Consider the following 15,702-nt stretch of genomic DNA (forward strand, 5'->3'; position numbering starts at 1 on the left):
CACACAAAATGACATTGCTTGTCTTCGCTAGCCCTATCAAGATCAGACATTCATGTAGAATGTATTGTGTAGTTATGATGAAACAACTATGTTTGTTATAGGAATATTACCTCTTGAGATGACCAAATCCATAAAACCAAGTAATAATTCATTAAACTAAGTATAATTCATTCATTAAACTAAGTAATAATTCATTCATTAAACTAAGTAATAATTCATTTAACTAAGTAATAATTCATTCAACTAAGTAATAATTCATTCAACTTAGTAATAATTCATTAAACTAAGTAATAATTCATTCAACTAAGTAATAATTCATTAAACTAAGTAATAATTCATTCAACTAAGTAATAATTCATTCAACTAAGTAATAATTCATTAAACTAAGTAATAATTCATTAAACTAAGTAATAATTCATTAAACTAAGTAATAATTCATTAAACTAAGTAATAATTCATAAAACTAAGTAATAATTCATTAAACTAAGTAATAATTCATTAAACTAAGTAATTTTGAAACATGTTTAGAAACACAACTAATAATTATTTAGTTTATTAGATATATCATCTTATATAGAGATTCTATTCTTAAGTCAGGACACCTGGTAAGTCCAACTGTTGAATATATACTCTTATTGACCAAGTTTGAGATTTTAAAGTTTATGTCCATTCTAAGAGGTAGTATTCCATTAATAGTGATATAAATGATATATATGTTGACAATGTATTTTCAGTCACTTGTTAGCTCTAGAAGGAGAAATAGAGAAGTGGAAGTTTGATTATGTATCTTTAATACAGTCTAGTATTCGTTTCTCTGGTACTGATAGTATGGATGATGCTGAACTCATTCTGTTTGGTGGTAATAGGGTAAGTAATGCTTTCACTCTCCATGTTAGATAGCTTTTCCAACCCAGTTTCCCCCTGTCAGTGATGCAGGTAAAAGGGGCTGACATGGAAAAAGCATCTAGTCCTTCGGATGGGACAATAAACTGAGGCCCTGTGTGCTACAGGCTGTGCATGGTTAATTTTCCTCAACAGTTGAAAAAAAAACAAAAGTAGCTGTTTTGACAAAATTTCCTGTAGGGAAAATTCAGAGTTGTCCATTTTCAAAGGCACTAAGTATTTTTCTGTCTAGTATTATAACTTTTTGCATATTTTGTAGCACAAGAAAAGAATCTTACAATTATTAGAAGATGCAAGAAAAATGAACCCTAGTTTACCAACATATGAGAGGTAAGTTGTATGTTGTACCTGTAAGTTGTACCTGTAAGTTGTCCTGTAAGTTGTACCTGTAAGTTGTAAGTTGTACCTATAAAGTGTAAGTTGTACTTGTAGGCTGAACCTATTGATGAACCTGTAAATTGTACCTGTAAAGTGTAAGTTGTACAGTGCAAGTTGTAACTGTAAGTTGTACAGTGCAAGTTGTACCTGTAAGTTGTACCTGTAAGTTGCACCTGTAAGTTGTATCTGTAAAACCCAGATACTAGTTGATTTGATAGAAGTTATAGCAAGATAATCAACTTTGGAATTTTTTTTCTTGATGTATGGAAAGTGTATCAAGGGAAGTAACTAGTATAAATTAACGATATATTTACTAGCTTAGAAAATTGTATCGAAGTCCAGGTAATTTTAGGTAAAAATAAAATATTCTAATTGTAACCTAGAAAGTTTATGGAGACAGGAGATAGTCTTATCTTTTATTTTAAAACAAAAGTCTGTCCACAAATACTGTGGTCTCTCTATCTGTAACCATTTCAAAATAAAGAATTAGCAAATTTATCAATAACTCTCTCTATTGTAGATTAGCAAATAAAGAAGTACATGTAGATGCCTATGGTTTTAAACATAGTTTTGAAGACAATGGGTTGCTCTTACATTATTTATGTCAAGAGTTGAGCCAGCATTTTATCACCCAAGCTGGTTCTTATGAAGAACATCAGAAAAGATGGATCATGTACATTGGACAGAACAATAAAGGCATCTTAAAAGATGTGAGTGGGTCTTTCTTTTTATTTTCTTTCTTTAAGGGAAAGAATTGCGATCAGCTACCATCTTGAATTTTTACAAACCTTATAACTGAAACTAACTGGTCAATGTAACCATAGAGTTTCATGGTTTTATACAGATATGATCTGGAGTGATAATACATGGTCGCTGGTCACATAATGAAGGTTTTGGCTTATCAGTCATTTATTATATTGAAAAGTTGTAGGGAACAACATGAAGAAGTTGAATAAAGACTTGATAATTAATATAATCTATAAGATATGAATTATATTTAAATGAATAATTATTGTAGAAACCAACATTAAAACAGCTAGTAAGAGGAGGTATACCAGATCAATATAGAAAACAGATCTGGAGACAGTTAGTGTACAGTAGAGTACAGGATATTATTACAGAGAAAGGACCACATTATTATAGAAACTTATGTAACATGTTGCCAGATTCACCTGTAAGTTATCTTACTGCTTTCTATTTTGTCTTTGATTAAATTTCTAAAGTTGATACATACTGATAATATATATATTGTAAAAGGTTCCTGTTTGAAAGGGGCTCATATGATACGTGCGTTCTGCATATTCAGAATTCATAGCAATAAAACAAGTTGGAACAAAGTTCCATGTGTGCCGAAAAAACAGTAGGTGCAGACAGAATTCAAAATGGCAGAGAAGGAAACTAAGATATAATGTGAAACTAAGAAATATATGAAACTAAGAGAAATATTATGAAATTAAGAGAAATATTATAAAACTAAGAGAAATGAAACTAAGAGAAATATTATGATACTAAGAGAAATATTATGAAATTAAGAAATATCATGAAACTAATAAAATATTATGAACCTTAGAAATATTATGAACTTCAAAATTCTATGAAACTAAGAAATATTATGAAACTAAGAAATAATATGAAAATAAGATATTTTGTGAAACTAAGAAAGAAATATTATGAACCTTAGAAATATTATGAACCTTAAAAAAATTATGAACCTTAAAAATTCTATGAAATTAAGAAATGTTCTGAACCTTAGAAATATTATGAACCTTAAAAATATTATAAACTTTAAAAATTCTGTGAAACTAAGAAATATTATGAAACTAAGAAAGAAATATTATGAAACTTAAAAATTCTATGAAACTAAGAAATATTATGAAACTAAGAAAGAAATATTATGAACCTTTAAAGTATTATGAACTTTGAAAATTCTATGAAACTAAGAAATATTGTGAAACAAACAAATATTGTGAAACTAAGAAAGAAATATTATGAACCTTAGAAATATTATGAACTTTAAAATTCTATGAAACTAAGAAATAATTTGAAAATAAGAAATATTATGAACCTTAAAAATTCTATGAAATTAAGAAATGTTCTGAACCTTAGAAATATTATGAACCTTAAAAATATTATGAACTTTAAAAATTCTGTGAAACTAAGAAATATTATGAAACTAAGAAAGAAATATTATGAAACTTTAAAGTATTATGAACTTTGAAAATTCTATGAAACTAAGAAATATTGTGAAATTAAGAAAGAAATATTATGAACCTTAGAAATATTATGAACCTTAAAAATTCTGTGAAACTAAGAAATATTATGAACCTTAAAAATTATATGAAACTAAGAAATTTTATTGTGAATTATTGGTATTTTAGTTGGCAGCAAGATACAGGAAACAGATATCATTAGATTTAATGAGAACTATGCCTAGTAATGTTAAATTTGCTACTTCAGGCTCAAGAGGGGTAAGATTGTTATATTACATTTTTTATCTCAAAAGAGTTTTTTTTTTTATCAAGTATCTCTTGAAATAAGTTCTTTACATTTGACCTTTCAGAAGATTTCCTTCTATAGATTATATAGTAATTTGGGTGGCATTTTTTGTTCTACTGATTCTAATTGTTTGTTCTTGTATTTAGATTATGGATTTACAAGATGTTCTGCTGGCCTTCTGTATACACAGTCCTGATATTGGCTATTGCCAGGGAATGAACTTTATTGTTGGCATGGCACTCCTATTTATGGATGCTCATGATGCATTTTGGTAAGTTCCAAGAAATGGCTGGAATTCGTTTTGTTTTTCTTATTATGGAAACAATTGTTACTATGATTCATCAATCTGTATCCATCTTTGTTACTTTAACTAAAGGCTTGCCTTACATTGGCCATTGATCTTTTAACTCTGTATTTTATAGAAGTATAATCATATTCGACATGTACCTGTATATGTAAAATTTGATATTTCAGGACATTGGTAGCTGTTACAGAGAGATATTTCACTAGCAATTATTTTGATCATAATTTAGTGGGAGCCCAGGCTGATCAACAAGTCTTAAAAGATATAGTAGCAGAGAAACTCTCTACAACATCTAAACATTTAGATGCTATTGACATCGAAATATCGACTGTGACGTTAAATTGGTTCCTAGCTATATATTTTGATGCTGTTCCTTTTATGGTAAGTAATGTTTCAGATTTTACTCTTATCTTACAACTGTTTCTTGTTTCTTAAAGGGATACTACCTCTTAGAATGGACATAAAATTTAAAGTCTCAAACTTGTTCAATAAGTGTATATATTCATCAGTTGGCCCAGGTGCCATGACTAAAGAATAGAATCTATCTATAATATGATATATCCATTAAACTAAATAATTATTAATACACGCTTCAAAGCATGTTTCAAAATTACTTAGTTTAATGAATTATTACTTAGTTTTATGGCTTGTATAGTTATGACACCAGGTAAGTCCACTGATGAACAAGGACTCATTTTGGCCAAGTTTAAAAATTAAATTTGTTTGGTCATCCTAAGAGGTAGTGTAGCTTTAAGACAGTACCAAAAATTATGGGATATGAAGGGATAAACTTCCAAATATTTGGTTCAAATGTCTGCTATATAGGGTTATGACCTTTATCTTCTTTCTGATGTCAGTTTTCATCTATTAGTATCAGACTTTGTAAGGTAAATTCATTTCTGTCTCCTGTCACACAGGGTAGAGTTGACATTTGGTTTCTGTTCCACTTTTGTAAAAACTAACATTTATCAGACCACACAACACCAGGTTACATTCTTACAAAATTTATTGTTTTGGATAAAGGTTAATCATTTTCTTATCTGTGGTTTGTTTGTGGTATATCAGAAAACAAGTGCTATGAAAATTGTAAAAGATAAAAAGGACCTTTTTCTTGAAATCTGTTTTCTGTCACTTTTTGTTAGAATTCAACAGTGACTGATTTAAAGGGACAGAATGCAAATTTTTATCATCAAAAACATCTTGTGTAAATGTTTTAAAAAGTTTTGTCGTTTAAAAATTAACAGCTGGATTTTTTTAGTTAAAACTTTCAGATACACATTTTTCTAGATTTTGGTGTAGAGTTTTGACAAATTTAAGCAAAAAAAAATTTAACCTAAAAAAAAAACGGAATGCCCCTTTAATAATCCTGAATGATATGGTTGTTTAACAAAATTAATGATCAAGAAGTCGTACTATTCTGAGATATATTTTGAGGTCTGATTTTCATTGTGGTGGATTTCAACTGAATCCAATCTTGCCATTCTTTGTTAAACCAAACAACACCCACATCATAGCGACCATTTAAATTTGAAAACTGACAATGTCTATACCACCAACCTGCTGTATAATATAAAGCACAATGGGTACTACTCAAATCATTGTCTGTATCCTGGGTACTAAATGCCATGCCATTTGAATAGGCCATACCATCAGTAGCATTGCCAGAATATCCTTCCACTGTCAAGCGATATTTGTCTTCCTTGTTGGCAACTTTAAACAATTCATAATTCACTAACCAAACTCCATCAAATATGTCCACCATTTCAATTTGAAGCGAATAATTGGAATTGAATGTCAATAAATGTAAAAATTCGTTTCCAATCCAGAATTCTCCTGTAGGACTTCCAAACCCTAAAGCATAGTCTGACCAACTTCTTTCAAATTTGGTTTTGCCGTTAAATCGGTGCTGAATGATAGTCCACCCTCCTTCATTATCCATAACACATGGTATTTTAAAAGATTGTAAGGCATTGGGTGGAAAGATGATGTAAATTCCTGATTTTCTGTGGCCTCTTTGATAATAAGCATCACAATCTGAAAGATAGATTTGGATAGTTAATAAAATGAAACTCAAAATATCAACATGGAAGTCACTTTCTGATTAAATACATACATAACAGTTTGAAGTCTCTATCTGAACCATTCTCTAGCTTGTAAGGAATTGTAAAGAGGTTTTCTATATTTTTTATATATCAGGACACTGATGATAGTATCAAATTGCACCATTCCAATTTTCAATCAGACATCTGTGGTTCCTGAAATTCCACTTATACTATTATTTATTTGATAATGTCACTGATTGTGATAAAGTATATTTTGTGATTAGTGACGTCATCTAATAATTAGTTTTAGTGTAATTACTAGAATCACACCGATCTGATTGAAATTAGAATGGTACAAATTGATGCTATCAGTGTCCCCAATACAATTTTTTAGCCTAGAATTAAAAGTGATCACCTCCACTCACTGACTGCTTAACATTCAATAATTTCAAAATGGTGTGAAATATTCAACCTTCAATCATACAATTCTTTTGGCAAGTCCAATTTTAATAAATAGGTTTAAAACCCCTGCACCTATGGAGGTGCGGAAAAATCATAAAACAACGCCTACTTTTTTTGTCTCTACACCAGTCGACAATTTCAAAATAGCTATCACAGATAGATGGGTCTATAGTGTATGGTAAGATATGATATATAAAGATTAACTTACCTATTGGTAGGGTATAAAGTATATTGTTGACTTCCTGGCGTAGTAATTGAATGATCGGAATATAGGAATCCCAAGAAAAGAATTTAGACTGAACTTTATTGATCACATCAGAACTATTTTTGGCGTAGTTATACACCCTGTAGATAGCTCGGTCCAATCTCTTCAAGGTTTCTTTAAGAATGGACACTGTTGAACGCGTCACATCAAGCTCATTATTCAGCTGTAGCAGTTTGGCATCTTGGAACAAATCAGTGTTGGCTTTTTGGCACTCAAACAAACTTTTGTTCAGTACGCGACTTTCGATGTTAGCAATTCGATTTTCATTGTATGTGATCTGTAATCCTAAATCTTCAAGTCTGCTCAAAATGTCAGTAGCAGGAGGCAGATACTGAGGATTTCTTTGAGCGTTGGGATGTCGTCTGGATGGAAGTTGGATGGTGCCCAGATACGTCACATGTTCACGAAGATCCTGAAGACTGTTATTAAGGTGAATGATGTGCATCTGAAGAACTCGGTACTGCTGGTCGTTTTTATTCTGGTTGTCTGTCAGAATCCAGTCGACTTCATTCACTTTGTTTGTATTGTTCACTATTACTTTCTTCAGCTCCATGATCTGTTTCTGGTTGTACTGTGTAGAATTAATCATCTGAGTACTAGCTGTCTTCCATTGTTCCAGTGTGATCACATTTTGAGTAAAATTGATCAAAGATTCTTGCAAACTTTTCATGAAGTCACCTAATTGTATTGATTGGACTTTTTGATCCAAAATATTGACCTTGTTTACCATGTTGTTGTATTGCCCTTGAAGTTCAGCTAGGGCTTCATCATGATCTTCAGCCAGGACGTCTGACTTCACTCGCTCATCTTCCAAACGATTTTCTAATTTTAGTATCACTCTAGAGTACTCAGACGCAATAGTATTCATATGGTCTGTAAGGTTTTGAAAATTTTCTTCCAAATTCGATATATTGGATTGTAAGTCCTTAACAGATTTTTTATCCTTAGTTGGTTGCAAAAGATCTTCATATTCCTCAAAGATCTCTGGCAATTCTGATTCTCCACTGATATCAAACTGGTCAGAGGCATCACCATTCTCACCAATAATGATGAATTCTTTCTCTATGTCACCAGACCCACTTCCCCACAAGTCTATTTCTTCCCAAATATTGCTGGGAACTTTGCTTCCATTTGTTAAAGTGACTTTATAAGTGGTTTTGGTATTGTTCTGAGAAACTACAAATATATCTTTTAAATTATTTTGTATTTTGGTCACCTGTTCAGACAAATGCGTCTGCTTCTTGACCACAGATTCTATTTCACTTTTGATTTCATCAGATTTGATATCAGAGTTTTTGTCAGTAATATTGTTCCATAAGTTGGACAAAGAGTCAGCATTTGAGGTAGTCAGTATATTGAGTGTTAAGAAATCCTTTTTAGTTTGTTTCATTTGGTAATCCAGTCCTGAATTTTGTGTCTGAACTTCTTGGACTAGTTCTTGTATATTAGAATAGCCACTGGAAATTTCATGCACATTTTGTTTGATTTGAACAATGTCTGATTTGGCCAGTGTTACTCCATCTTTACACTCTTTTACTCTTCTTTCTAGTCTTCTAATTTTAGATCTGAAAATTACATATCAGTATTAAAGGGACAAGCCATTTTTTTTTAACAATCATAATTTAGTCTCGGACAGGAATTTTTTTTTAGCTAAGTCAGTCATGAATAGTTTTCACAGCTCACGGTCGAAATTTAAGCCTCCAAATCCATGTGTGTCCAGAATTATCTGCGTTTGAAAGTTGAAATGACGATTCGTCAATTTAAGATACCGTGTGATATATAGAAAAGACATATATAGAAATAGAATGTTAAATTCCTAGTTTGAGATATTTGAAAGAATTATACGATTTTCGTACATTTCTAGTACTTCTGAAGGCTATTTACATATTTTCAAGACCCAAATCAACCCCTGAAAATGGCGCTTCTGGCCCTTTAAAATATCGTAGCCACAAATTTTATATATCAAATATCAAATATGAAAATATTAAAATGATATTAAAAATATCGAACTTGTTATACCGGTACTACTTGGTTAATATACTTTTTTTTTTTAAATTGTAAATTAAGTTTAATTGCTATGACAAATGTAAGTAAATTTTTAGATAAAAAAAACTGAAATTTGTTTATATTGGTTACATATTCTAGTATCATATACTGCATCCTTATTAATCTCTACTACAGTATTTATTGTGTTAGGTATTTCACTAGCAAAAGTAATTCCAGGTTTTTTTTCAAAATGATGCACGCCACAAAGTAATCTGGAAACAACATGACTCTTGTCTCTTTCATTTAGTTTGCAAAACAATTTTATTTTATTTCTAATTTATAATGAAAGAACATCTTCACTCACCTTTCTTTATTGTAAGATTGTTGTAAAGTTTGGACTTGTTTCTGTAACTGTTGAACTGTGGCATAAAGTCCAGTACCTATTGGAGGAGGGCTGACAACTGCATTTTCTCCCAAAATATTTTCTTTGGCACTAGGTGATTTTTTATCCTGAAACTTGTCTATGAAGTTCGATTTTTTGTAGTCTTGATTTCTTATGTCACCTCTTTGAGGCTTTGAAAAACTGAATTGTTGACTTAGTTGGAAACATCCAGAAATATAACAGAATAGAATAAACAGGTAATGCATGATGATCTATTTGATTCACTATCTCAAAATAGTTCCATTGGATAATAAACGTTTTAATATTTGTATTTTAATACTACTTGTATTTTAATACTACTTGTATTTTAATACTACTTGTATTTTAATACTACTTGTATTTTAATAAGTAAAGTTACTGCTATTTTGTATCCCAGATGTATTTTAGTATCAGCAGAATTAAATTTTTCTGTTTTCTAAATCTGATCTGCACATGAAACACTAAAAATATTCCGAGAGAAGATATTCCATAAAATTTGTTTTGTAGCATTTAGAGAGTTCACAATTCACAACTGTATATTCATATGAGAAATTTTGTCTATATTCTTTGATTAAAACACATTTTTAATTGTAAAACACTAAAAAGTTTTAAATTTTAAAATACGTAAAGGTTCACACAAAAATCTTTTGTTCACATCTTCATATCCAACAAAAAAGTTTTGTTCAGAATATCCAGAAAAAGTGTTTACACAACTTTGTACATATGTTCAGATCATGTCACTACATTTTGTTCACTATCTATTGAAGTTCTCTTGATTTCTAGTAAGTGTGTTTCTGTCCTCACGTGTGTAGCTATGAATGAATGAATGAAGAAACAGAAAGCGTGTTTGATGTTAGAATGGTAAAGGAACATGTGTTTGTCTGATAGTACAACAGACATCTTATAGGATATATAACCTATTACTTGATATCATACTAGTCTTTCCCAACTTGTACCCTCATTAAAAGGGATACAGTCCTTTAATTCTACACTTTTTACATGTGATAATTTGAATGTTAGAAATGTATAGGGTCCTTATGTTACTATTTTGATTGGAAGTAGGGGGTTGTAGACAATGTGGTGTTCAGAGAAAAATTAGATTACCATATTCCTTTAAAGTAATACTACTTCTTAGAATGGACATCAAACTTGGTCAATAAGAGTATATATTCATCAGTTGGACATGATCTATCCATTAAACTAAATAATTATGGAAAAAACACTTCTAACCATGATTATTTAAAATGACTTAGTTATAACTGGGATTCTGTTGTATAGTTATCAGGTAAGTCCACTGATGAACAAAAATTCATTTGGCCAAAAATTTCAATTTGTATTATGATTGAGCTTTATGATTCAGTATTGAGCTTTATAATTCAGTATTGAGCTTTATAATTCAGTATTGAGCTTTATAATTCAGTACTGAGCTTTATAATTCAGTATTGAACTTTATAATTCAGTATTGAGCATTATGATTCTTCAGTATTGAGCTTAATGATTCAGTATTGAGTTTTATGATTCAGTATTGAGCTTTATAATTCAGTATTGAACTTTATAATTCAGAATTGAGCATTATGATTCTTCAGTATTGAGCTTAATGATTCAGTATTGAGTTTTATGATTCAGTATTGAGCTTTATGATTCAGTATTGAGCTTTATAATTCAGTATTGAGCATTATTATTATTCAGTATTGAGCTTAATTATTCAGTATTGAGCTTCATTATTCAGTATTGAGTTTTATGATTCAGTATTGAACTTTATGTTTCAGTATGGAGCTTTATGTTTCAGTATTGAGCTTTATGTTTCAGTATTGAGCTTAATGATTCAGTATTGAACTTTATAATTCAGTATTGAGTACTTGTATTATAGTAAAAGTTATAGTTAATTGATGATTATTATAATATTATAAAAGACAGACAACTCTCCAATATTACCTCAAGATATAATAACTACAGTTCCAGGCTGATATTTACAACTTGAGTCTACTATCAAATTTTTATCATAATATAAGGCATTTAACATTAAACACAAGTCGCTTTTAACCTCCAAATTATTGACCTCTGACATTGGCAAGTCTCATGTGGTTTCCATGAGCTATGTTTATTTTAGTTTATCAAAAATGACCGCTGGTCAAGTATTTACCTCCATGTGTACTAATCAAGTTATGTTACTCTAAGGTATTGTTCTAGTTAATTTAAGTCAATATGATAACTTGTGGTTATATCAAATCTTTAAGACACATGTAAATTAAATTCATGATAAGCATTATTACATTTCATTTATTCCCCTGGGCAACTAAAAGAAGCTGTTTTAGATCTGATGTTGGAAATACTTAAATTCAAAAGGGTCCCTAGAAAATGCCTGAGGGGAGGACCAAACATTAGAGGTGATCTGAGGCAAGACCCAAAGGGCCAAATTTCTATGTTACTATCTGTCCAGTTCTAACACCTGTAACAGTTTCTAAATAAGCATGGAATGACTTACCTATATCTGTAGGAAGCCGTTGTGGCTAAGTGAGATAGACGCTTGCTCGCTAACCTGAAAGTCCAGCATAGGTCGAGATAATACCTTCGGATTTTTCAACCCAGTTTCCCTGTCAGTGATGCAGGTAAGAGGGGCTGACATGGAAAAAGCGTCTAGTCGTTCGGATGGGACCATAAACCGGGGCCATATGTGCTACACGCTTTGCACGTTGAAGATCCCTCAACATTTGGAAATCGAAAAGGAGCAACATTGACCATCTTCATTAGCCCACATGGTGCAGAAAAGTAGGATGTATTACTCCATACATTTCATTTTCATTTTTATATCTGTAAATACACTGTATTATATTTTACATGTGTAAATATTGGTCTGTTAATTGAATTGGCAACCTTCTTATATTGTTTGTATTATAAATGTCAACAGTGCAATGCTATTCCATGCCGTTTTTATTCTGATTTTTTTACTTTTAATCTAAAAATACAATAGAATTCTACAGAGACTTACTAAACAAATGTCATATTAGATCTGAAATGCATTATGCTGGTTTTTGGTTTTTATTTAAAAACTATTTTGTGTTTGTTCTATAAGAAAGGTCTCTGATGATAAAGCCTGTGACTTATGATAAGTTTTTATTGAACAGTGTGATAAAGATAATTGTCAAGCTTGTAGGAGACGTAAATGTTATTTAGAAACAGTGTTTGTATCTATTATAGGCATTGTGTAAAGCTGCTACAAGAAATTTAGGAAATCTTGATGGATTTGGCAAAATCTACATCAACATGTGAACCAATGATAATATATCTGATTTTACATGATTGAGTTAAGCCCAGATTCCTTTTGTCTGTAGTTGTACAAGAGTAGTGATCCACAAGAGTGAAAAATTGCTCTTTCTATTTTTAGTTAAAACAACTCCATTTATCCCCAATCTGTATTGCATATGGGCTAAAGTCTTCTTTCTGATAGAAAATATAGCAAATTTTTTGTGTTCAGCGATTCTGTACAGAACTTAAAAAAGCAAAAATGATGTACGGGCTCTCCCAGAAAAAATTTTGCTGGATATTCATTGGCTGGATTGTGTCTTTAGCAATGGTTAATTTATTACATATATATGTACTTGGAATATTGTGTAATAGGCCTGCAGGTAGCGGACAAAAGGAGAGTTGTCATTACATTTTGCATTTGACAGACATTGAAAGCCATGTATTGGCTAACTTATACTTGATGTCCGATAGAGGATATTGACCGTTGGTCATTTGAACAGCCCCGTCAGTCATGTCCGGCATATAGAGCCAAATCAACAGCCCTGGTCCTGGCTTCAGTCAATATCTTTTTTTTTTACATAAAATACTTTTGTCTTGTTATAAGTGACCTACAAATATTGCTGTTAGCCTATCAACATCATACACAATAATAATATTAACATATCAACTGTTTATATATATTATAAGATTAGATTGAAGATTACCTATCAACGGAAATGGTGAGGTCAAAAGATGCCTATAAATAAACATCTCTCTAATATGATAAAATAGTATTAGAGGCATCCTTTTGAATTCAGATCCTATTTCAAGGATTAAACAGTAAAATGCCTATCAAAAACAGCAATTCGGATGACTAAGTAAGCTCTGTCAGCTGACAAGAGTATCCCAGTGGTCCATACACATTAAAAAATCCATGTTTATTTGAACGTGTATCAGAAACGGGAATATTTTAGCTAAGCTAATCAGAAATAATGTTCACTGTTCATTGTTAAAATTTTAACCTTCAAATCCATGTTTGTCCAGTATTATCAGTGTTTGAATGTTAAAATGACAACTCATCTTTTCTTGAGAATCTGTCATATATAGAAATAGAAAGTAAAATTTCTAGTTTGAGGTATTTTTAAAGGAATTATGCAACTTTCGTACATTTCTAGTACTTCATAAGACTATTTAAATATATTCAAGACTAAAATCAACCCCTCAAAAAATGACAAACCTGTCTCTTAAATTGATTTTTATCTTTATTACAGACATTGTTAAGAATATGGGATTGTTTTCTGATGGAAGGACCAAAGGTTTTATTCCGATTCTGTCTAGCTATATTAAAGATGAATGAAAGAGAGATTCTAATGAAGAATGATACTATTAGTGTAATGAGACATCTGAAATCTTGTGCTAAAATAACTTATGATATTGAAGGTTTGATTAAGGTAAGTAAATACATTCTATTTGACAATACCATCTTGTTTCATTATCAGAAAAACGTGGGCCCTACAAAATTTATATCATTCTAAACTAGAAGTACCATTACAATCTTGTCCCTCTTTTGTACAACTTTCAAATAGGAGTTCTATTCTAGAAGTACAACTACATACAACCTTTATTCCACTTTTAAATAGGACTTGTATTCTAGAAGTACAAACTTGTACAACATACAAACTTTGTCCCACTTTCAAATAGGAGTTCTATTCTAGGAGTACTTTCAAATAGGAGTTCTATTCTAGAAGTACTTTCAAATAGGAGTTCTCTTCTAGAAGTACAACCTTGTACAACATACAAACTTCTACAAACTCCTCAGATAGTACAAATTTATTGTAGAAGTACAAATTCGAAAAACCCAACTTTCAGATAGGAGTTCTATTCTAGAAGTACAAACTTGTACCACTTTCAAATAGGAGTTCTATTCTAGAAGTACAAACTTGTCCCACTTTCAAATAGGAGTTCTATTCTAGAAGTACAAACTTGTCCCACTTTTAAATAGGAGTTATATTCTAGAAGTACAAACTTGTCCCACTTAAAGATAGGAGATCTATTCTAGTACAACTCTTGTTCCACTTTTAAATATAAGTTTGATTCTATAATTACAATAATGTATAGCCTTTGTAACACCATTTTTTGTTACATTCCAGATTGCATTTGAAGATTTAAGGCCCTTTCCTCATCGCCAGGCCATTAAAAGTAAACAAGCATTTTATTTGACTTCATTAAAAGAGAAGTATAAGAGAAGAGAATTACAGAAGATGGCTTTTGCTGAACGTGAACAAATGGTGAGTTTGAATGCACAGTTAAAGATGGGTTCCATTATTTTCATTTATGACTTTTATGAATAGAAAGTAGAGGTGTTCTAATGACTTGGAAAAATACCAGTTTGTCTCACATGTCCATAATTAATTCATAATTAGCTAAATTAGATAAGAATTACCAGCTTATTCCAATGAGTGACCGATCAAGAAAGGTCAAAAAGTCTTTTTTTTTGTCTATCCAGACTACATGGACATTAAAATTTATCATTGGTTAATTATATGCAATAAGAACATAATGATATGATTAAGAATACATGATAAATAATTAGAACATCAATTTATCAAATAGTTTTCTTAACTAAAAAATAAGGAAACCCATCTTTAATATTGTAATAAAATCATGAAAGTCACACTTATAATTTCATCATTTGATAGAATAACATCTTGGATAGAATTGGATGAAATCTATCCACAACACTCAAAGGCATTATTCCCTACCTAGTAACAGCAGATTATGAAAATGTGATTAAAGGGATAAAGCGGTTATCTATTTTGTATGTGTATCAGGGACACTTTTGTACCATGCATTTTGAAAAGTGATCTGCGGTTCCTGCAGTTCACTAAAACTAAGTGTTTGATGACGCCACTAGTAAAATATGCTTTATCACATAAGGCCCTTCGCGATTAGTAACGTCATCAAACATTTAGTTTTAGTGGAATTACAAAAACCACAGATGTCTGATCAAATATTGAAATGGTGCAAATTGATGCTATCAGTGTCCATGATACACAAAAAAATTTTATAAAACCTCTTTACAAATCCATAAATTAACACATTTTGTGTAAATGAAATGTTTGAATATATCAATTTTATTATTGAACTCTGTCATCACCTGATAAATCAAAATTGAAACTTTCAAATTGTTTAAATCCTAACTCCATTGATAAACAACAAC

The 15,702-nt window shown here is 30.7% G+C and overlaps 1 protein-coding gene across 1 annotated transcript; it reads left to right on the forward strand.

The window, feature by feature from the left end:
- Nucleotides 1–2,302: 2,302 nt before the first annotated feature.
- On the forward strand, nt 2,303–14,833 carry LOTGIDRAFT_116180 (hypothetical protein; the record flags this gene model as incomplete). The annotated part of the gene is made up of 6 exons (XM_009054887.1): nt 2,303–2,459; nt 3,667–3,749; nt 3,924–4,048; nt 4,252–4,471; nt 13,754–13,933; nt 14,633–14,833. Coding segments are annotated over 6 exons (966 nt in total), but the record flags the coding sequence as incomplete, so codon positions are not given.
- Between the last annotated feature and the right edge of the window lie 869 nt (nt 14,834–15,702).

This window comes from Lottia gigantea (genome assembly GCF_000327385.1).
Source record: "Lottia gigantea unplaced genomic scaffold LOTGIsca_23, whole genome shotgun sequence".
NCBI classification, from domain to species: Eukaryota; Metazoa; Mollusca; class Gastropoda; family Lottiidae; genus Lottia; species Lottia gigantea.